The sequence below is a fragment of the Eubalaena glacialis genome, chromosome 9, assembly GCF_028564815.1.
Source record: "Eubalaena glacialis isolate mEubGla1 chromosome 9, mEubGla1.1.hap2.+ XY, whole genome shotgun sequence".
Taxonomy (NCBI): domain Eukaryota; kingdom Metazoa; phylum Chordata; class Mammalia; order Artiodactyla; family Balaenidae; genus Eubalaena; species Eubalaena glacialis.
The window spans coordinates 1142425-1159900 of record NC_083724.1 but is presented as its reverse complement, the minus strand read 5'-3'; the positions used below and the strand labels follow the sequence as shown (position 1 = coordinate 1159900).

At 56.7% G+C, this 17476-nt stretch overlaps 1 protein-coding gene across 1 annotated transcript; it reads right to left on the bottom strand.

Annotated features, from left to right (window-relative positions):
- Positions 1 to 2988: 2988 nt before the first annotated feature.
- Positions 2989 to 11485, bottom strand: ZMYND19 (zinc finger MYND-type containing 19). The gene is made up of 6 exons (XM_061199523.1): positions 11256 to 11485; positions 9832 to 9891; positions 9027 to 9133; positions 8285 to 8425; positions 3686 to 3866; positions 2989 to 3476 (listed from the first exon to the last, which is right to left on the bottom strand). Exons 1-6 carry the CDS (start codon positions 11304 to 11306, stop codon positions 3333 to 3335), a joined length of 684 nt encoding a protein of 227 aa, XP_061055506.1. The 5' UTR covers positions 11307 to 11485; the 3' UTR covers positions 2989 to 3332.
- Between the last annotated feature and the right edge of the window lie 5991 nt (positions 11486 to 17476).

Sequence of the window (17476 nt, the reverse complement as noted above, 5' to 3'; positions counted from 1 at the left end):
GGGGAGGGACTTCCGGCCCCCGTGGACGCCAGCGTGATGCCGAGATCTCACGCCCCCTGCCGGCCGGCGGACCTCGAGTAGCCCCCCCACGTGCCACGGCACGGCGCGCCCACTGCCGTGGCGGCGAGACGCGGGCCTGGGAGGGACAGCCGAGCGTCCAGCACAGAGTCACGGGCGAGCTGGGCTCTGAAGGGGGAGCAGAGGAAAGCAGGGCATGGAGGTGGGATGTGCAAGGGGCCTGGGCGTCCAGGGAGCAGAGTTCAGGGTCTGACCCAAAAGGGCTGGGCCTGGGCTGCCCTCCCTCTCCCTGGTCATGTCCACCCCAAGGAGCTGCCCATAGGGCAGTAAGCGCGGCGCATCGGTGGGCGCACATCTGCCTGCCAGGACAGCAGAGAAAGGAGACAGGGTCGGCCACAGGGCCCCGAGCACGGGTGGTGGACGGGAAGGTGGACAGAGGGCATGGAGAAGAGCCAGCGTCTGAGCCCCAGGGGCAGGGGTCTGTGCGCCAGTTAGATTTAGGATGAAGGGGAGGACACCCAGCACAGCCACGATCTGATTTGGTACACCAAGTATGTGCCGACAGCATTCAATAAAGTCAGTGAACTCTACAGAACAGGTTTGGGGAAGGCAATTGTCTGATATTGTTATGGATTGAATTGTGTCCCCAAAAAAGATATGTTGAAGTCTTATCTCCAGTACCACAGAATGTGACCTTTGGAAACAGGGTCTTTACAGAGGTAATCCAGTTAAAATGAGGTCATTAGGGTGGCCCTAATCCAATATGACTGGCATCCTTAGGAAGGGGAGATGTGGTCTGTTAGACACCAACAGAAGACAATGTAAAGACTGGTAGGTCTTTACGAGGCAAGGACCGCCTGAGGCTGCTGGAAGCTGGGAGAGCCTGGAACAAACCTTCCTTAGAGCCTTCAGAGGGAGCATGGCCCTGCCCACACCTTGATTTGAGAATTCTGGCTTCTAGGACCTAGACCATACATTGTTTTCAGCCACCAGCTTGAGATAATTTGTTATGGCAGCTCCAGGAAATGGGACAAGACTGAAATCCACATGGATACCTGGGTAGTTAGCCTGTGGTTTTTAAAGTGGTTTCTATCGCTAGAAATACAGATACCAGTCAGCAGCTCAGACAGCAGCTGAAGCAGAGAAGCAGAAAAGGTTGGTCAGGAAGCAACAGGACACCCTGAAATGGCTGAGCCACACATCTTGATTTGATCTGGTACAAAAGGCAGTCAGGCCAAGCAGCCCCCTACACCTCGCTCCAAACAGGTTAGAAACATGGCCCACGTTTTAACCATGAATGAATGTTGAACTTGCAGACGCTCTCAGATGTGTGGCTACAAAAATCAAGAGGTTCGGGGCCTTCAGAAGAGAAGAGAAACCAGGGGCTGGGTATCAAATAAAGAACAAGGGAAGCAAAGGGGAATAAAAAGACTGGCAGCTTCACGAGGGCATCCACTCCAGGAGCCTTGATATGAGCAAACCCTAGGCCCCCATGGCCACCACCCTCTTAGCTCCAGCCCAGACTCAGAGTCTCTAACAAGTAGCACAAGACACAGCACCATCAGGAGGGGACAGCCACCAGCTACAGCACCAGCTCCTGCAGCCACGTTGGACAGCGATCCCCAGGTCAAGGCTATTCCAGATGAGCCATGAGCCACGGCAGCAAGCACCCGGGATCAGGACGCAGTGTGGCATCCTATGGGTCGGCCGACACTCTGGCACTTCCCTTTCAATGTAATTTTCCGAGGAACAGCTGACCACAGGACAGTCCTGGTCAGGGAACGTAAACAGGCTGGAGGGCCGACCTGGCCACTCCCCAAAGGACACAGGCAAGACACACAGCCTGTAGCCCAGGGCCTCCTCATCCCAGGAGCCTGTTTTTAAAAGCAGACTGAGCACACTCAGGGCCCTGCGCCTGGAAGACCACCCAAACCCCAACACGCTGGTCTACACCGGATTCCCCACCCCCATGCGCCTGGCCAGAGCTGGCCTCTGAATTGGGAGTTATCCCGGCCCTGGGAACGTCCCGAGGGCTCGGGCCAGCTGTGGTCGGTAGGACAGTCTCTCAGGATCACACAGCCTCTTCTCTGACAGCTTTCTGAGCCCCGACTGCTGCTCAACCTGGGGTCTCGGGGAACCCGGAGCAAAAAACCCCAACCTGGAAGAGGCACCACAGCTGACCTGCACGGTAGCAAGGTCTTCTCAGCAAAAACCCGTGTGGGCACGTGGAGTCCCTTCACCTGCAGAAAGCCCCTCCCTCGGGGTTGGAACTGAGCCTTCCCGCCTGCTCCCCGCATGTTGCTATCACCCATTTCCCCAGTCCTGTTCTCCAGGATGCACTGCCCAGGAGGCCTCCAAGTTCTGCAAAAGAAGCTACGGAAAGCTCAGCTCAGTTCACAGACCAAAGGCCACAAAGGGGCTAGCCCCAGCCAGGGAAGCAGAGCACACACAGGGCGTCCTGGGAGATTGCAGAAACGCTGCAGAAAGGAGGGCATGGCGGGAGCTTGCAGGACCAACGTGGGGCCAGGGATGACCCAAGACGGACGCCAGCCTTCACTCTCCCTGGAGACCAGCAAGTTCCCAGCCACACCACGCAGCTTGTGGCCCCCAGGCGGCTTGGCCAGGTGTACAAGACGCTGCCCAGCCCTGAGATCTGCGGCTCCCAGAAGGAGCACAGGCAAGCAGTTCTCACCCCTCGGGCTGCTCCAAGTCGCAGGCGGACCTCAGCAGTCCTGCTGGGAGAAGCCCCCCGCCCCGCCCCGAGCTCCCAGGCGCCCACTGCATGAGTTCAAAGGGGCCGAGAACAGGGGCCAAGCAACTAACCACCCTCAGCAGCTCCTGCCACAGGACAAGGACAGGTCTGGGTCTCCCTCACGCTCCCACGCAGCCTGGGGGTGGGGAGGGCAGCCCGCGCACCCGCACCCACACCACGGATGCCGGCCGAGGCGGAGAGCAGACAGCAGCCAGGACGCCGGGCGGTCCCACCCTTTACTTTGCCCCAGCCCGGGTGGGCCGCCCTCCTCGGCTCAGCCGCCCAGAAAGTGAGTGTTACAGCAAATGACCCTATTTGTACTTTCTAACCCTCCCGCTGCCTCCCCCCCAAAAAAACTGTACATGAGTTTACAAACATATTAACATATAAATAATGAGAAGCGTCCCGGGGGGCCTCCCAGCTGTCTCTGCTCCGCGGCGTGCGGGGGGGGCCTCCGGTGGCAGAGCAGGGGCAGGTGCAGGTGCAGCCCCCCTGGTGGCCCCGGTCCAGCCGCCAGCCGCGCCCGCAGCCCGGGGAGATGAGAAGCCACTTGACCGGCCGGTCATCGCTCCGGCTCAAGCTCATGCTGCAAGGGGCGCCTCTTCTCCCGGCAGTGCTTCTTGTGGGCTGGCCAGTCCTTCTGCTGGCACTGGGAGCCGCAGTAGCGCGCCACCTGGCAGCGCCCGCAGATGTTGAACTCCCGGAGCTGAAAGGACACAGAAGAGCGGCGCTCCGGTCACACGGCAGACCTGCGAGGACCTGGCCACCCGTGCGCCGAGGCCGGAGGGTCTGGGCCCCGGTCAGGCAGTGACAAAGGAACGGCCACCGCAGGGGAGAAGCCGCGAGAGGGCAGTCCTAGGGGAGGCGCGGGGCTCCGCAGGGTCGAGCCTCCGGCCCGGCTCCCCCACCGCGCACCTGCTTCTCGATCATCGTGCAGGGCGGGTAATGGCACTCATAGTAGGTGCAGGACGTCTCCTCCTCCTCCACCACGTCCCCGTTGGCGTTGTAGTACCGGGTCACGTTCAGGACGGGGAACTGCTCCTCTATGGGGTCCGTGGGCAGCTGCTGAATCGCCAGCCAGTATAAGCTTTGCTCCCTTAAAGAGAGAAGCAGGCGCTTCAGGATGCCTTGCCCAGGAAGGGTCAAGGTATGGAGGCGACAATGAGTGACCCCAGGGTGGACCAGCTGCTTCCTCTTCTCAGGCTGCCCCGCCCCCAGTTTTGCAGCTTGACTCTCCTTTGGCCCACCCCACTGCCTGGGCTCACCTCTCCGTAACATCCAGTATGTAGCCTGTTTCACCTTCCCACTAAAAGGCACAGGGCAGGGCTTTGTCTGCCTTGCTCGTCAATCTCCCCAACGCCTGGGACGGCTGCACACAAGACAGGCACGGAGATCACGTGCTCGCGGCCCCAGAGGCACCCACATCTGCCCCTGGTTGGTCTGCCTGCCCGATTGCTGTGAGCTGCTCTACACCCCCCTGAACACTTCTCTTGCTGGACGGGGCCAGAAGCTTGTAAGTGCCCGCACCTGCCCCACAAGAGGCACAGGCGGTGGGGTGAGCAATAAGTGGCCCGCCCTGGGGCTGGCCTCCAAAGGAGGCACCTGCCGCACTCCGAGAGTAAACGGATGGGTGGACCATCCCCTTCAACCCACCCACCCTCTCTGGGGACCGGGCCGGGAGGGACTTGGATAAAAAAGGGAAGGGTCTAGCACAGCACTGTAAATCAACTATACTTCCAAAAAAAGAAAAAGAAAAAGGGAAGGGTCACCCTCTTCTAAAGTGACAGACAAAAATTAACTCAAAATGGATCAAGGACCTAAATGTAAGACCCCAAACAATAAAACTCTCAGAGAAAACATAGGACAAAAGCGTCACAACATCGGATTTGGCAATAATCCTGGATATAACACCAAAGGCACAGTAACAAGAGAAGAAATAGGCAAATTGGACTCCATGAAAATTCAATTATTTTGTGCATCAAAAGAGACAATCAGGGACTTCCCTGGTGGTGCAGTGGTTAAGAATCCGCCTGCCAATGCAGGGGACACAGGTTCGAGCCCTGGTCCGGGAAGATCCCACGTGCCGCGGAGCAACTAAGCCCGTGCGCCACAACTACTGAGCCTGTGCTCTAGAGCCCGAGAGTCACAACTACTGAGCCCACATGCCGCAACTACTGAAGCCCACACACCTAGAGCCCATGCTCTACAACAAGAGAAGCCACCACAGTGAGAAGCCCGCGCACAGCAATAAAGAGTAGCCCCCGCTCACCGCAACTAGAGAAAGCCTGCGCACAGCAACGAAGACCCAATGCAGCCTAAATAAATAAATAAATAAATAAATAAATAAAAACTTTAAAAAAAAAAGAGACAATCAATAGAATGAAAAGGCAACCTATAGAATGGGAGAAAATATTTGCAAACCATATATCTGATAAGGGATTTGTACCCAGAATATATAAAGAACTCTACAAGTCAACCAAAAAAACAAACGACCCAATTTAAAAATGGGTAAAGCATCTGAATAGATATTTCTCCAAAGAAGACATACAAACGGCCAAAAAGCCCATGAAAAGATGCTTAACATCACTGATCATCAGGAAAATGCAACTCAAAACCGCAATGAGACCACCTCACACTCCTGGGATGGCTACTATCAAACAAACAGAAAACAAGTGTTGGTGAAGGTATGGAGACACTGGCACCTCTGTGCGCTGCTGGGGGGAAGGTAAAATGGCGCAGATGCTGTGGACACCAGTGTGGAGCTTCCTCAAAAAGTAAACAGAATTATCCCATGATCCTGCAGTTCCACTCCGGGGCACACGCTCTGAAGAATCAAAAGCAGGGACTCGAAGAGCTCTTTGTACAACTGTGTTCACAGCAGCACCATTCACGACAGACAAGGGGTGGAGGCAACCCAAGTGCCCACTGATGGATGATGGATAAACCAAATGTGCCATACACACACACACACACACACGCAATGGGGTATTACTGAACCTTAAAAACGAAGGAAATTCTGACACATGCTATGACATGGATGAGCCTCAAAGACATAAATGAGGCGAAGTGAAATAAGCCAGACACAAAAAGACAAATGCCATATTAATCCACTCAGATAAGGTCCAAGGACTTGTCAATTCACAGAACAGTAGGTACCAGGGGCTGGCGGAGGAGATGGGTGGGGAATTAGTGTTTAATGGGGACAGAGCTTCGGTTTGGGAAGATGAGAGTTCTGGAGACAATGGTAGGGTGATACACGACAATCTGAATTTGCTTAATGCTACGGAACCATGCACTTAAAAGTGGTTAAAACAATAAATGTTATCTGTATTTTGCCACAATAAAAAGATTTTTTTAAAGAAGAAAAGGGTGAAAGTCAGGATGTGGGAGAAAACTGGCTACTTTCTGAGCCCTTCAATGAAGTCCTGGAAGACAGAGGTGAGTTTCAGTCCCAGCCGGCTTTTGAAGGCAGAGAGGGAGGAAAATGCACCTTTGCAAAGAGCACCTTCCACCCGGCTGGGCCACCCTCGTGGCCCCACTGAAGTGACGCCAGGAAAGCAGAGCAGAAGGTACATGCCTGGCAGGAGCTGTGCTGCCGAACCGCCCGCCTCACATGTGGGGTGATTCCTACGAAGAGCCGCCGTGTGGAGGCCACTGAGTGAGATGGAAGGACACGTGACGCCGGGCCAGCGGGGAGTTCAGGCCACTCTTGGGCTGGCTCTGCCCCGACAGGTGGAGGACTGCTGACGGGCTGACCCCAGGCCTGCAAACTAAGGCCAACCCCAACCCGTCTGCTCCTGGGATGACCAGCAGGGAGAGGTCCCTGGGGTGGTCCTGGGCCTCCTGAGAGTGGTCTGAAGGAGAATGGGGCAGCTGGGCCATGGCCTGGGGGAGACCACCGGTGGGGCAGCCCTGGGTGTAACAGACCCTTTTCCAAACAGGTCTTCTTAACTGTGGTCGCCTCATCTCACAACAATACATGGTGCTCAGATGGACAAATGCTGAGATCCCAGAAAGACAGACCCATTGCTGGGTGACACGGTGGGCAGTGTCCCTCCAGTGTCTGCAATGGGCAGCAGCGGACCTGCACGGAGCCAGGCGGGGTGAGCCCCAGGCCTGCCCTGAACCCATGTGAGTGCTGGACAACTTGGGGGAAATCCACGGAGGCTGGTGTTCCGCTCACCCGCCCTTACACTTGTCCTCATGACACAAGCTTCCTTCTGTTGATGAAAGAGCCCTCCTGCCCCCAGCACGGAGACAGAAGTGACTCAGAACAAGCTGACTCCCCCACGCCGCCAGACACTGCTGAGGAAAGCGGGTGTGCAGCCCTGGCAGCCGCTCCCGAGACCTGGAGGTGGCTTTGTGGCTTTCCACATCTCAGCAGGGGAGCCATTAAGGGTCCTATCTTTGCTTCAGCCAAGTTGGGCTTAGTTTCTGTCACTTGCAACCAAAAGTCTAGACTCACATAACCTCCAAGATGAAAATCCTAACCTAGCTATCACAAGAGGATCAGCCTCCCTCAGGAGGGAGTCTTAGGATCAGCCTCTAACAACAGAGCAGAGACCCCCAGCGCCTGGAGACCCACCCACTCCCCTCGTACAGAGTTATGGACACCCCTCCAGAGCTGCAGCAGCATCGGATTGGATGTGGCCTTCTTACACCTGGGGACCATCCCCCACCAGCAAGCCCAGCTGGCCGGGCAATCCCGCCATTTCCTACCTCCAGTGCATGGGGCTCCACCGAGACCCCAGTGGTGACCACTGCAAAGGTTCCACCCAGTCTCCACCCTAAGAAACACTGACACCCCCGCACCGACCTCACCGACTTCTGCCTGTAGGGGAAGTCAGCACCTGTACCGCCAAAGTCAGGAAAAGCTGCCCAGGGGCCCGAGGAGATGCAGAGAAGCCCTAGGGAGCCCCTAAATGATGCACACGGGGCCAGGGACACCCTGGCTCATTTTGGCTCCCATCCTGCTGGTCCCCCAGCTCTTCCTAAGGGCTCCATGAAGTCACAGAGGGGCTTGTTCCTGGGGCCATGGGAACTGCCCTCGGAGCATCCCCTCCGCCCAAGTCCTCAGGACCAAGGAAAGGCGGAGGCCGAGCGGCCAACCCCCGAACCACACTGTCCTGCTTCCTTTAAACCACTGACCAGACAAACTGTTTACAAAAGAGCACGACAGCAAGACCCATCTGTGTGCACAGGGGCATCCCTGAGATGGAGACGGCTCCTACATCTCAAGGGCGTCCTGCCCACCTACAGGGGACCGGCCCACATAACCCCTCTCCCCGCGAGAGCCAATTCAGAAGACCAGCCCAGAAAGATAAGCATCCAAGCGGTCTCCTCCCCTAGTGAAGAAAAAGAGGACCCCCGCACCTTGAGGGAAAACAGCCAAGGTCACCAAACCCACAGAAGCCTCAGAGCACAGAGTAGACGCGGGCCCCTCTCGGCAGTGAGCTTGGAGGGGCCGCCCTCAGCGGCATCTCAGCCACATCACCAGGCCCCAGGAAGACCCACCTCTGCTTGCTGGAGGTCTCCTCGGCTCTGGGCCGCCAGCCCCACGGCACCAGCTGCAGGTTGTCCAGGCGATTGTCCACAGTGACAGCGTTGAGATGCACCACCTGAAACCCGGGGGCGATGCCCCCCCTGTGCCGCTCCCTAGGAAACAGACAGTGCTCCAGATGGGCTCCCAACCCTCCTGAACGCCTCAGCCGTGTGCCCTGAACTGGTCCCTTCTCACACCGACGGGACCCATCAGGAGCAAGGCTGCAGAGAGGAACCCAGGTATGTCAGTCTGTGGCCCAAACAGGACAGGCCACGTGGACAGCCCAGCCCCTGGATTTAAGAGCTAGGCTGCAGGAAGCCAAGGAGGGAACCCGAAACCATCTCACACACAGCCTGGAGAACACCCCACTTGCGTGGTCCCAAGTACTTCGGAACCTCGCTGTTCACACAGAAGAGAGGAAGGCCCTTCCCCAACCCGGAGGAGGGGCCAGACCCCACCCACCCCCAGAGGAGGCTGCGTCCCACACACACCGAGCAGAAAGGGCGCTCAGCCTGCAGACTCTCTGGCGGCCCTGCCAGTGCCACAGGTCGCAAAGCAGCCACCCCTCCGGGATAGTGACAATGACACAGAATTAACTGGGAGACCCGGGGAAGGCACCGTCTGTCAACAAGGGGTCTGCTGGCTCCACGAGCCCCGTGCACCTCAGGGCTTGCGCAAACCCGACAGGGGAAACAAGCAGCTTGGAACACCCACCACAGCAGCTCATGAAGGAGCCTTCCCGACCCCCTTCCTCGGTTCTTGTCAAAGGCGTATGCAAATATCTTAGCACCATTTCCATCTGCGTCTACTTCCATCCGGGCCTGAGAAGAAACAAGAAAAAGCTCTGTTAAAAAGCCTCTGATTATCAACAACATTCCAAATTAAAAAACAAGCCAGAGGGACAATCCCAGGCCTATTCCTGGGACCCTGGGGGTCTCCGGAGTCTCCCAGACACGTGGCACCAGGAAGCACTCTCGTCTTGTGGAGGCAAGACACGGGCACGAAGCACTCTTTGCAAAACATTGTGGACACAGAGAAATAAATCTTCCTACCCTTAAAAAAAAAAAAAGCCCCCACCCAGTAAAAAAAAGATAAGCCCTAGACCAAGTAAGTGTAAAAGGGTGACATCTGAGGTAAGAGCGGGTCCACAGACTCGTGGAAGGAGGAGTGGGCGGGTGAGAACTGGAGCCCGGACAGCTTCATCAGGTAGGAACAGCGGAGGGCGAGAGAGGGGGGGCAGCCCTGGAGAGTCTCCCAGGGCACAGAAGCTTGTCCAGCTGAACTCAATCACAAACATGACACAATGTGTCTCCTTTTCAGGAAGAGCCTGCAACCAGGCGGAAGTGGGGGAAGACCAGCATCGCAGAGGCGGTAGGGGGCTCCACCGGGCAGTGACAGACAGACAGCTTGAGAGGCTCGCGTACCAGGTCTTGCCCTCGCATCACAGGGAAGAAACCCACCCCTTGTGACCCTCCCGGGCATGACTAAGGGCATGCCAGCAAAGGAACGGCGTCCTTACCTCAAAGGAGTAGCCCTCCACCAGCGGGATGTCCTGCTCATCTATCAGTGTGTACTTGGTCTGGAAATTAACGTTTCAAGACGTTACATTTGGAATCAGTACTAGGAACCGATAATAAGCAGGAGCGGCCCCTTGAGACTAAGCGAGGTCAGCAGGCGAGGGGCCGTCTATCCTGAAAGCAGGTAGAGGTGCCAAAGCCTGGTCCTTCCCCGCTCACGACCGCGCAGAGTCGCGGCATCAGGCTTCACTTCCCATCTGCTCGCGAAGAACCAAAAGAAGTGCCACAGGACTGGCCAGGTACTAAGCTGTGCATTTTAATGTGCTGATAAACCTAGTCCAAGAGTATGACGTCACTGGAGTAGAGGGAGGGGGCCGGGATTGAGGCAGAATATCCAGGTTTCAGTTAACATTTATTTTATTTATTAAGCCAGGCGGTCCTCACACAGACGCTCACTGAATCGTCCTTCCTACCTCTTTGTCTAAAATGTTCCAAATAAAAGTTTTAAGGGATGACATTAGTGCAATCAGTCACTGAGTTAGAAGGGACCTCAGAGCTGATGGGCAGCCCACCCTTCCCTAGTTAGAAAGCCACGTCCCCTTGCAGGAACGGCAGGAAACGGTCCCCAAAACGGACCAGTGTCATTCTCGCTTGGAAAGCTTTTTTCTAGCATCTGAATCGGTTTTACCTTCATCTGACTGCCTCTGCTCCTCTCTCCCACCAGAAGCTTCCGCCGCTGGTGATGGGAACAGGGTTCCCATCCAGGGTAAGGTCCGTGGCTGGTGCAGCTGCACGGCCGGCCGGCTCCTGGAAACAGCCAAGCCTCAATGCCCACAGGTGCCAGGAAGCCCCAGCCTCGAACACGCGGAGGGCGGGGCCAGGTAAGGGAGAGAAGCAGAGGGAGGCCCTGCTCTGGCGAGGCCCACTGAGGCTCAGCCAGACGGGGCCGCCGCTGGCAGCACGAACCCTGCCCGAAGCTCATTACGGACCGGCAGGCACCGGCGGCGCGCACACGCAGGTCTCGGTGAGGAGCGAGCGCGCCTCCTCAGAAGGGCCTGCGCTCCCCGCGGCCGCAGGCGCAGCCACAGCCCCCTGCTCCCCCGGCCACGGCGCACGGTCGGAGCCCCGGGCCGCAACCGGAGGAGGGCTGCCCCGGGAGCCAGGCCGCCGGCCCGCCGCCCGCAAACCGCCCGGCCCTTGCCCGTGCCCCCGCCCGGGTCGGGCCCCCGATCCAGCCCCCAGCCCCGCGCCCCCGACCCCCAGCCTCGCACCCACGACTCCGACTCCCAGACCCCGCCCGCCACCCCCAGCTCCGGTCCGGCCCCCTGCCTCGCACCCCGGCCCCCTACTCCCAGCGCCGGCCCGGCCGCCGACCCAGCGCCCCACTCCCCCGGCCCGACCTTAGCCCCAGCCCCGCGCCGCTCACCTTCCCGGCCACCCGGCCGAGCCGCACGATGCCCAATTTGAAGTCGGTCATGGCCGGGCCTGCGCTCGGCCGGCGGCGCCTCTCCCTCAGGAGGTGCCGGGGCCGGGGCGGGGCCACGGCGAGCCGGGCGGGCCAGTCGGATGAGTCGGGGTCAGGATCGGGGCCGGGCGGGCGGGCGGGCGGGACGAGGCTGGGCCGGGGTCGGGCCGCCGCCTCCTGGCGCCCGCCGGACCTGCCACGCGCCGCCGCCGCCGCCGCCGCGCGCACCTCAGCGAGCGGGGCCAGGGGCGGAGCGCGACGCGGACACACCCCCGCGCGCCGCCGCCCGGCCAATGGTGGGGCGCGCAGTGCGCCGGCCGGCGCGCGCCGCCACGACGCAGCCAATGGCAGGAGGGCGAGTGCGCCGGCGCGCTGAGGACCTGGGCCAGCGCGGGGGAGGGGCGCGGTCGGGGGCGGTGCCTGCGCGGCCGCCCCGCGCAACGTCAGTTTCGCGGGAAGCTTTGTGCTGGAGGCTGGCCTACAGGCTCCCGGCTCCGACCCCCTACCCCGACACCGACCCGGCCCCCGCCCTCGCCCCCGCGACCCCGACCCGGCCCCCACCCCTCGAGGAGGGCGGCCTGGCTCCGCGCCCCGGGCCGTCCGGGCTCTGCAGGTCGGGGTCCCTGCGGGACTGGCTGCGGCTGCCCTTAAACCGTCCCCCGTCCTCGGACAGCGGGCAGGAGGCCGGAGTGGGGACAGGGACCCGGAGCCCAGGGGCCACTGTGGCGTAGGGTCTGGGTCCATTGCCGACAGGCCCGCCCTCCTCCCTGGCCGCCTCCACACAGGGGCCCGGATCAGGACCCTGTAGCCCAGGGGTCCCCAACCCCCAGTCTATGGACCGGTACCAGTCCGCGGCCTGGGTGCACAGCAGGAGGTGAGCAGTGGGCGAGAGAGCGAAGCTTCATCTGCCGCTCCCTATCGCTCGCATTACCGCCTGAACACGCCCCCCGACCCCCGCCCCCGCCCCCGCCCTCGGTCTGTGGAAAACTGTCTTCCACGAAACTGGTCCCTGGTGCCAAAAAGGTTGGGGACCGCCGCTATAGCCCATCCTCGGGCTACACCAGGCTTCCCTGGGCTTCGAGCCGGTGCGCTGAACAGCCTGGGCCAGGTCCTTCCTGAACAGGAACTCCAAGGGCTGAGGACTTTGGCGGGGCTTTACCTGTCTCCTGGCAACCACTCCAGCGGGCTCTCACCCCCAGCGCCCGATGAAACCACTCTAACACCGGTGCACCCAACAAATTGAAAACCCCTGTTATAGCGAGGGAGGCAGAAAAGGCTAGTGACCTGTGAGTTATATGCCATGTTAAAAAGTGATCAGTGCTGTGGGGAAACAAGTAGATCAGCATTAGGGAGTTGGGGATCCACGAAAGGTGGTGGGCGGGGTAGGCCTCATTGCCAAGTAATTTGAACAAACTGGGAGGAGGAGGAGGAGTGAGCCATGTGGGCTCTAGGGGAAGAGCATCTCCAGCAGAGGGAAGAGACAGTGCCAAGGCCATAAACTGGGAACACATTTGGTGTGTGTGAGAAGTGGACGTGGCCACCGTGAGCAAGGGAGTGCATGAGAGCAACAGGGGACAAGGCCAGAGAGGTGGAGGACGGGAAGGGGGTCATGTAGACTCTCGTGAGGACTTTGACTTTTACACTCAGAAAAGTGAGCCACTGGAGGATTGGAGCAGAGGAATAGCTATTCAGTGCATCACACTGGCTGATGGAGACAATGCCAGAAAGAGTGGAAGCAGGCAGGCTGTTTAGGAAACTAATGCAAGCACCCAGCCAAGAAACGATGATGTTGGGACACCTGTGGTGGCAGTGTTCTGTAGCAGTCAGGATAGCCCTGGTTATGCTGCAGTAACAAACATCCCTCAATTCTCAGCAGCTTAGCAAAATAAAAATGTATTTCTCCCTCAGGCTGCACGTTAAGGTTATAAGGCAGTTGAATACGTGAATATGGCGTTCAGGGAGGTGTCCAGCCTGAGGTACAGATTTGGCGTTCATTAGCATATTTGTTGTATTTAAAGCCACACAGCTGGATGAGCTCACCATGGGAGGAAATGCAAATAGAGAAAAAGAGAGGAAAAAGATTGAGCCCTGGGTACTCTCATACTAAGGGGAGAGGGAGGTTGAAAAGAGAAGGAGCTGGTAAAGAGAATGAGGACGTCAGGTATGAGGGAAACCAGGAGAGGGCAGTGGGCCAGGAGCCAAGTGAAGACAGTGCTAGGGTGAGCGGGAGGGATCAGCCTTGTCTGATGCTGCTGAGAGGTCCCGGTCAGTGGGCACTGGGAATTAGTCAATAGAGCACACAGCACGAGGGCACTGGTCACCTTGACAAGTAAGTGATGGAGGAATAAGCCCAACTGAACGGGCTAAGGGGGAGTGGAAGGAAAGGCTTGGAAACCTTGAGACTGACAACTCTTCTGGGGTGTTCTGGCTGAAAAGGAGCAGAGAAACGGCCAAAGCAAGAAAGAAAAGGCAAGTCCAGAGAGAGTGTTGGTTTTATAGTGGGAAAGGAAGCAGCATGTTGTCCACCAGTGGGAATGAGCCCATGGAGGAGAAAGAGGTGAGGCAATCGCCTGAGAGGGGAGGGCGGGGGCTGGCCTCTGACAGGAGCCTGGGTGGTTCAGCTCAGCCACAGCTTGAAGAGGAGTCTGAGAGGTGAGTGGATGTGGATGTAGGAATCTGGGGAGTTCTCTTCTGATGAGAACGAGGCCATCAGTTGAAGGTGAGAAGGGAGTGTGGTCCAAGGAGAGAGGACCAGGAGGACCAGGAGGGAACTAGGAAAAGACAGTAGGATGGCCCGGCAGTGTCAAGGGGACCAGTCCGTGTGACTGTGTGTTTTTCTCCAGCCTATTTAGGCTGCTCCCGAGAAGGCAAGGAGAAAGAGTTGGATTCAGCCAAGACTGTGGTTATGCTGGGCGAGTGCAGTGAGGTGAGGGGGAGAGAGCGAGCTGTCTAAGAGAGGGATGCTTGCCCGGGGCATCTGAGCTCAGCAAGTAAAGAAGAGAGGACACCAGAGGGGCAGATCCGAGGGTTGGAGGTCCCAGTGGGTTCAAAGGATCGCTGATAGAGGGAGTGAGCAAGGACGGGAAGTGCTTCAGAGACTTTTGCAAGGGGCTGCAGGTGCTGGGGATGATCGTGTCTCAGTTACCTGCTGGCCTGTGACAACCCCACCCCCCCAAACTTCATGGCTTAAAAGCACATCAACTTATTATTTTGCACAATTCTGTGACTGACTGGGCATCTTCTGTTCCACACTGTGTCAGCCGGATACGTCCTTCGGTTGGACTCAGCTGGAAATTCGCCCGGAGCACCTCATTTTCTTCCATGTGACCCTGGGTGTGGTGTACCATTATCCAGGCAGGAGAGCTGGACTGCTTACCATGTGGAGGCTCTGCTCTAAGTGACAGGTCCCAGTGGGCCTCTGCTTGAATGACACCTGCTAGTATCCTGCTGGCCAAAGCAAGTCACGCAGGCGAGCTTGGAGTCCGTGTGGGAGGGATGTGCACAAGAGCATGAGTCCTGAAAGTGTGGCGCGTTGTGGGGGCTGCCAGTGGAACAGCCTGCCCCCCACCCGTCCACCCTCTGACCCCTAATGATTCATGCTTCTCCCACGTGGAGACCCTAGAACCACCACCTCACCGTGGCTCTTGGCTTATGATGTGCAACAAGGCCAGAGGCAAGTTGTCTGCCCCCCAAGACCCAACATTCCAAGGGGAAGCACAGGATAAGTGAACAGACACCCGGTTCAAAAAGGAGAAGGGGGCGTGCCCCCTGCAGCCACGGGCGCACAGCAGTGTTGAAATCCAGCAGACAGCTGTCACAGTGCTCCTGTAAGGGCTTGTCTGCTCCCGGCAAGTGGTTCCCTAACCCACCCACCCTTTTCTATGGTTCCCAGCGGCTTCTCCCTCTGCCTCTTGGCCCTGCGTGCTCGGTCGTCCTCCCTTTGCCATGGGAAATGGGCCCTTTGCTGCTGAGTAGCCTCCTCAGCCTGCTTCTTGCCTGGAGACAGTTGAGAGCCCAGAGGCCTCTTTTATTTCGAACTTTGTCCATTGTAGTTCAAGCAAATACAACCCCTAAAAAAAACTTTGTGGATTTTCTAGGTGTCAAATTATAACACATTTTAGTAGACAGAAGCTACACTGCAAATATCTTTGAGCGGCTCCTTTCTGCTTTGGACGTCGAGCCATGTGCTGTGGCACAAAGACCTCAAGACGCCTGGAGGCGCTTCTGTATGGCTGACAGCATCTATGAGGGTCCCGTCCCCTGGGAATCTTTCAGAGGTCTTAACAAGGGGTCATACGCCATGCCCTTGGATTTCTTTTAACCCTGAGGTTGTGTTTTGCTGCAGTGCCCTGGATTTGATCTTCCCCACGATGCCATTTCTTACCTTGAGAACCTTTGCTGCCTGGAAAGGCTGAGATTGAGAAATAGTTGTTACTTTCCAGCTGCAGGACCTGGCTTGAAATACTTCCTCCAACTCCTGCTGGAACATGGAACATTACTTCTTTAGTTCATTTCTCTTTTCTTTATTTCACTTTAGCATAAATGACTGAAAGAAGCCGGTTGGCCCTTTAAGCTTTCTGCCAGGAAGATCAGATCCTTAGATATATTTTCTGCCTCCCCCGTTACCACAGGCAATGGTGTCCCACTTTTCCGCCAATACCTGACTGGGCTCCGCCCTTCTCGGGCCTCCACCAGCAATGTCCTCACTGCCTGCCAGGTCCTCCTGCTGCCTGGTTCCAAAGTCAGGGCCACATTTCAGAATTTTGTGATGGCAGCATCTCACTTTTTTTGTTGTTGAATTTTTGAATTTTATTTTTTATACAGCAGGTTCTTATTAGTTATCTATTTTATACATATTAGCGTATATATGTCAATCCCAATCTCCCAGTTCATCCCATCACCACCACCACCCCCCGTCACTTTGCCCCCTTTTTGTCCATATGTTTGTCCTCTACATCTGTGTCTCTTATTTCTGCCCTGCAAACCGGTTCATCTGTACCATTTTTCTAGGTTCCACATCTATGCGTTAATATACTATATTTGTTTTTCTCTTTCTAACTTACTTCACTCTGTATGACAGACTCTAGGTCCATCCACCTCACTACAGATAACTCAGTTTCGTTTCTTTTTATGGCTGAGTAATATTCCATTGTATATATGTGCCACATCTTCTTTATCCATCCGTCTGTTATCGGACATTTAGGTTGCTTCCATGTCCTGGCTATTGTAAATAGTGCTGCAATGAACATTGGGGTGTATATGTCTTTTTGAATTATGGTTTTCTCTGGGTATATGCCCAGTAGTGGCATTGCTGGGTCATATGGTAATTCTATTTTTAGTTTTTTAAGGAACTTCCATACTGTTCTCCATAGTGGCTGTATCAATTTACATTCCCACCAACAGTGCAAGAGGGTTCCCTTTTCTCCACACCCTCTCCAGCATTTGTTGTTTGTAGATTTTCCGAGGCAGCATCTCACTTTTAAGTGTCAGTGTCTGTTCCAGGTATGTGCTGCTGCATAATAATGGCTTAAAACAGCTGTTGGGGCTTCCCTGGTGGCGCAGTGGTTGAGAATCTGCCTGCCAATGCAGGGGACACGGGTTCGAGCCCTGGTCTGGGAAGATCCCACATGCCGCGGAGCAACTAGGCCCGTGAGCCACAACTACTGAGCCTGCGTGTCTGGAGCCTGTGCCCCGCAACAAGACAGGCTGCGACAGTGAAAGGCCCGCGCACCACGATGAAGAGTGGCCCCCGCTTGCCACAACTAGAGAAAGCCCTCGCATAGAAACGAAGACCCAACACAGCCAAAAAAATAAAATAAAATAAATAAATAGGTCAGGAGCTCTTAAAAAAAAAAAAAAAAACTGTTGATTTTCTAATTATTCCGTGATGAGATTGGGCTCAGCTGGTTGACTCTTCTGCTATTGGCTGGTGGGTAGTTTGTCTCAAATTCTCACCATCAATTCCTTCCCTCCCTGTCAGGTGTGATGCTCCATCCTCACTCGTCCTGTGACTGTTTCTGGGGGTTTTTTTTGGCCACACTTCGCAGCTTGTGGGATCTTAGTTCCCTGACCAGTGATTGAACCTGGCCCACGGCAGTGAGAGCACTGAGTCCTAACCACTGGACTGCCAGGAATCTCCCTCCTGTGACTGTTTTTTTTAAAAAAATTTTATTAATTTAATT